General features: G+C 35.1%; 1 protein-coding gene across 1 annotated transcript; it reads left to right on the top strand.

Annotated features, from left to right (window-relative positions):
* Positions 1–1,979: 1,979 nt before the first annotated feature.
* LOC141108585 (interleukin-8-like) lies at positions 1,980–4,986 on the top strand. The gene is made up of 4 exons (XM_073600333.1): positions 1,980–2,135; positions 2,865–2,997; positions 3,463–3,546; positions 4,591–4,986. The coding sequence occupies exons 1-4, from the start codon at positions 2,069–2,071 to the stop codon at positions 4,610–4,612; spliced, it is 306 nt and encodes a 101-aa protein (XP_073456434.1). The 5' UTR covers positions 1,980–2,068; the 3' UTR covers positions 4,613–4,986.
* The last annotated feature ends 455 nt before the right edge of the window (positions 4,987–5,441 follow it).

The raw sequence follows: 5,441 nt of genomic DNA, 5'->3' as shown, positions 1-5,441 counted from the left end.
GATCAATTTATGAACTTCCTTTGTGTTAATTATTTCCCAAACATATATTCTATTTTCAAACATATAAATGTGTCAATCCCAACCCCAAGGGGTGCCCACTCCTTAACAAACAGCTATTATTCACAATGAATTTGGACCTGTCTGAAAATAGAATAAAGAAACGTTTGAATCCACCCAGTATAACGAATATACCAAAGCATTCCAAACAAACGTAACAAATCCTGAAAACGAAGTGGACAGACACAACGAATATGAAGAAACAAAATATCAACCTAACGAATGCATTCAAAATGAAACAAAAACTACATTTTTCGGCATGCACATGTCTACTGGAACGCAGTGCAATGGTGTGAATTTTGCCATTGAAACCCATGTAAACTATTGTCCATGCGTTTTTGATGCAGAAAAAAATGCACTGGACTGCTTGTGGTGGAAACCAGCCCTAAAAGTTAAGCTTTTAATATTAAAAGCGTATTCATATTTTTTTCAGTGAGTTTAATCAGGCTTTAATGGCCCCTATTCTCAACAGTACACCCCTCACTGCCTTCGGGAACAACGAAAATACCTGGTACTTTGAGGTTTGGAGGTGCGCCTAGAAATAAACACTTTTCTTAAAGGCAGTCTTCACAATGTTAAGTTGTGATAAACAGCATTAAAACATTTTATCATAACCCCACTGTCCCTCATTTGGAACCAAATTCCTCTGTTGTCCCTCCTTTTTGGCCTGATGTATAGACCTTTGATTAAATACAGCAGGAGCCGATCAGCGGGTCCGGCGGACGATCGTTGTGTGGAGAGCAGCGGTGTGCCTATGTAAACAAGGCAAATTGCTGATCTGTCAGGGAGTAAAAGAGAGATTTTGTGTTTCAGCTAAGCCCCAGCGGCGGGCACCTGCCCCCTACAATGCGTGCACAAAATCACGTACAGGTACGTGATTTTTGCGCAGCCGGGCCACCCTGCTGCAGCATATATGCGGTGGGCGCTCCGGAAGCCGTTAAAAAAAAAAATAAAAGGGAAAGTAAATTAAAATAAAGTAAAAAAGCAATTTTCGGTTAAACCAATTACTTTTTGCGCATTAATCCTCATGGTCCACATTACTGAAGATTTATTATTATTTTTATTATTATTATTATACAGGATAATGATCCTACTTTACTCAAACGTATGCAATTGGCAGCACTTCCTTAAGCAGAAACAGCTGTTTTTTGCAACCATTTGATTTTAGGCTATCGTGAGGGGTGGGGGACATTCATTATACTGTATATGTCTGGTGCCGACCTTATCAGTGTCCAGTTGCTTTTCCCCTTGAGATTGTCCAGACAAGAAGTGTCTGCTGCTGTCTTCAATGCAACATTATTTTGTCCTCTGATTAGACTGCAAATAAAACCATCAACAAATGGCTTTTATACTCATATATGGTATGGCTGAACATGTATTGCTATTCAACAGGAAGAAAGAAACTAAGGTTGCTTAACAATTATTTCCAAAAACTTGCTTACTATGGGCCCTCTTAATCCTCTTGTATTTTATTATATTATACCTGTATTGTCTCCCTTTTATATTATAAAGTGCTGTGTAAACTGTTGGCGCTATATAAATCCTGTATAATAATACTAATGTATATGGAACAAAAATAATAAAAATGTCTTCATATTTCATAATAATAAAAATAAAATAAAGTACAGAAATAAAAGTTTTTATAAACAAATTGTTTTTAAAGACAGATTCATTTTGACATCTGTGGTTGAAATACAAAGGAAATGTTATGTAGATCACATACTACAAATATAGACATTCCGCTTTGGAAAAAAGAATTGTGCACATGATGGAACGTGATCCTTGAAAACTTTCCCAAAAGCTGGGTTTCCCCAGGCCACATACATTAGCATAGCTAATGTGACACTTTTACTCATTACTCACTTTAAAAAGCATCCGGCAAATCTGGAAATTCCTCTTTCGCAACCCAGCTGGAATATAAGGGGCTAGTCTCTTGCTGTTTGAGCAGTACTCTTCAGACACAACTGAAAACCACAGCCTCAGTCATAACCTGACAAGAACACTTCTCACAATGAAGGCTACACTGTGTATCCTTGCAGTTCTGGCTGTCTTCCTGACATGTTTTACTCTCTCAGAAGGTAAGAATTCTGCAAAGCCATCGCTGTGACTCACAGCTAGGGAATTCAAGGCAATGTAAGCTCAAAGCAATAACATCCGTGCCGCATGTAAGATTTGGTCTACATAGGCTACAGGTATTGAACTCTGTAATGCGAGTTTCTGTGTTTCCCTGTTTTTAATGCAGGCTAGAAAATGACAGAGGCAACCTGGTTGCTATAGGCAACGTTTTTATTTTTTAATTTTGATATACATTTTAATTTACGAGTTGACTGTTTTAAAGTTATGCAGCTCGTTATTTTAGTGTTATTTTAACCTACAAGGTTATCAGTGGCTTAAAATATAATATAACAAATACTTTAGTCATTTTTATTATTATATAAATGTAATACAACACATTTACAGGCATTTAATGACATGAAACCTGAACTTGAAAACTGTTTATGGTAAATAAAACAAAGTTGGCAAATTCCTTTGTTATGTACAGAGAAATGTATCTTTAAACAATTTTTATTTAAAAAAACAAACAAATCATTAAAATATTTTTTTATTTTATAGTCCATTTCTCTGAACTTTCCAATAAGCTTTTCCTTTACATGTATGGTTACTTTGTCTGTTCCAACTACTGTAAGCATATTGTTATGTCATTTTGTCTTCTTGATGTTACCCTATGTGATACCAATAAAGCATCTTTGTTTTGAAAAAAAAATTATGACATTCATATATTTATGTCATTTTTTTTTTCTTTTTAGGGAAGCCGGTTGTATCAGCACAAGAGCTCAGGTGCCAATGTATAAAAACAGAGAGCAAGCAAATATCTGGCAAACATTTCCTGAATCTCGAGGTGATTCCAAAAGGCCCACACTGCAAGCATGTGGAGGTCATGTAAGTATTGTGACAGCTAAACAACACATCATAAAAATGTGTACACTTTTATACCTTTTCAGATCTTTATTTATTCTTTCTTTTATGCAGTGTTGTTCTTTTTAAAAACACATAAGTTTGGAATTAAAGTAAAAATATAATGATATAAAATTCAGAATGTTGTGGTTATTTTTAGCAATGGAAATCAAGAGTTATTTTCCCCAATCTTTAAGACTGTTCTGAATGCTGCAGAAATTTGACCGCAGCCAGAATGTATATAGAACATATATCTTCATTTAATAAATTGCTGTATATTCAAGTGATCCTTCCCATTTTGGATTTCCATTTCCAGAGAATTTTAAATTAAATATTTAAAGTGATTCCACTCCCAACTGTCTTTAATATTAGAAACACACATAATCAATGTAATATTTCACTTTAAGTTGTTGACCAAATGTCTGACATGGCTGCTTTCTCAACCAACAGTGCCACCATGAAAAGTGGTCTGCAAGTGTGTTTAGAGCCTTCCGCTCCATGGGTCAAAAAGATCATCGACAGATTTCTTGATACGTAAGTATAAATAATTATTATGTTATTATAGTGGCCTTCTGTGTTTATCATGACATGACTTTTAGGGATATTCAAACCCCTCCACCAAAACTCGTTTTGGGCAAAAGCCAATATACTTTTTTACCACTACAGAAATTTATTTTTCCCACTCTTTCCATTTTTCAAAACAAGGTGTCAGTTCTATTGATCTCAGTGGGGCCCTATTTAGCCCACAGACAGGTTGGCACAATGCATGCATGGCAGGGGGAGATCATTCAATGAACATTATAGTATTTTACTGCATTACTGTAACAGCACTAGTGCATTGGTACAATTTAACATACTGCTTGCTCTCATCATCTTTCCTTTTAAATAAAATGAACAGATGGAGTCACATAGTTACATAGTTAGTCAGGTTGAAAAAAGACACATATAGTTCAACCAATAAAAGGGGAAAAAAAATCATACAAACCCATATACACAATCCTATACCCACAGTTGATCCAGAGGAAGGCAAAAAACCCCAGCAAAGCATGTTCCAATTTGCTCCAGCCGGGGAAAAATATCCTTCCTGATCCCCCGAGAGGCAATCGGATATTCCCTGGATCAACTTTACCTATAAATGTCAGTATCCAGAGGGTCAATGGACCCTCTTTAATAAACCAAACAAGTCATATTCAAGAACTTGCGAAAAAACACCATAAAAAAATGTTATCTATGTTATAACTTTTTTAATACTCAAAAACTTTACTAAGGGATGAATAGATTTAGTTTTCTTTTTTTTTTTTTACAAGGCTAGCTAAGGAGTATGCAAATGTTTTTCTTTACCTCAGTATTCAAAAACTTTACTAAGGGATATATAGATTTTCTTTTTTTTTTTTTTTTACAAGGCTAGCTAAGGGGTATGTAACTATTTTTCCTAAACTGGTTTGCTTCCATACTCTTTCAGTGAGTAAAACAAAATAAAAATTAGGATGTTTTATGGGAATAATCAGATATTTCAAATACTGTAACTGTAATTCCAAGGATGCAATTCATTTAAATGCTCTTTCTTTGCATTTACAGAGCCAAAACCACTTCATCTTAATTATCACCGGACTTTACTTGACTAGTAAAAAAAGAGAAGTTTCAAAAGAAGGCTTACTTCAGTTCACATTTACAGAAGACACATCTCCTGACCTTAATGAATCCATATATGTGTCCATCCTGGAAATATGGACCCTAAGGGCATTGCCAGAGACTGAAATATACAGCCTGAAGCAAATATGTCAACTGCTGTAATCAGTGTTTTCTTTTTCTTGCCTTATCAGATATGTATTATTACAGAGCCATGTATAGGTTTGAAGAATGGAACTGACTTTGAAGTGGAGTTAATTAACTGACTTTTTGTAGCTTGTAAGCCACCAAAATGAAAGGAAAGTGTCTGACTGCAACAAGAATGAAAAATAGCACTCCAAAATATTTATTATTGCTGTTGACCCCGAGATCAATGGGCTGAGAATGTCTGCTGCTGGCCAGTGACATGAGATTGTTAAGCAGTTCGACCAAAGTCAGCCAGATTAGGTGACAATCATCTCACTTCTATGGCTAATACAGATCATGTGTTAACAGACTGTTAAAAGCAATGCCTTAAGCCAATGATTGGGGATCAGACTAGTGTTGTACACGTTAGATCACAAAGCCAAATTTGTGATAATTTGTATCATGAGGATCAGTGTTTATGGCATTTTAAGTGCAAGTCTGTTGTACAGTATTTCATGTAGCCTACCAGTATTGAAGGGAATTATGTAACTGAAGGTAGTTACTATTTATACTGAGCAAATCGTTTTCTTTTTACTGACAGAAACGTAATGTATTTTGAAAAAACACTGTATTTTTGTTTTATAATGTCAAGCAAGTTAAAAAAAAACTTTTTT

This window comes from Aquarana catesbeiana, linkage group LG01 (genome assembly GCF_042186555.1).
Source record: "Aquarana catesbeiana isolate 2022-GZ linkage group LG01, ASM4218655v1, whole genome shotgun sequence".
Taxonomy (NCBI): domain Eukaryota; kingdom Metazoa; phylum Chordata; class Amphibia; order Anura; family Ranidae; genus Aquarana; species Aquarana catesbeiana.
Note: the sequence above shows the minus strand (reverse complement) of the source record. Positions and strands in the feature narration are given on the sequence as shown.

What these genes read in the sequence shown, in the direction of transcription:
- LOC141108585 (XM_073600333.1), top strand. Translation starts at nt 2,069, where the DNA reads ATGAAGGCTACACTGTGTATCCTTGCAGTTCTGGCTGTCTTCCTGACA. An exon ending in ATGTTTTACTCTCTCAGAAG is followed by an intron (nt 2,136 to 2,864) that starts GTAAGAATTCTG and finishes TTTTCTTTTTAG; the next exon opens with GGAAGCCGGTTGTATCAGCA. An exon ending in ATCGACAGATTTCTTGATAC is followed by an intron (nt 3,547 to 4,590) that starts GTAAGTATAAAT and finishes TTGCATTTACAG; the next exon opens with AGCCAAAACCACTTCATCTT.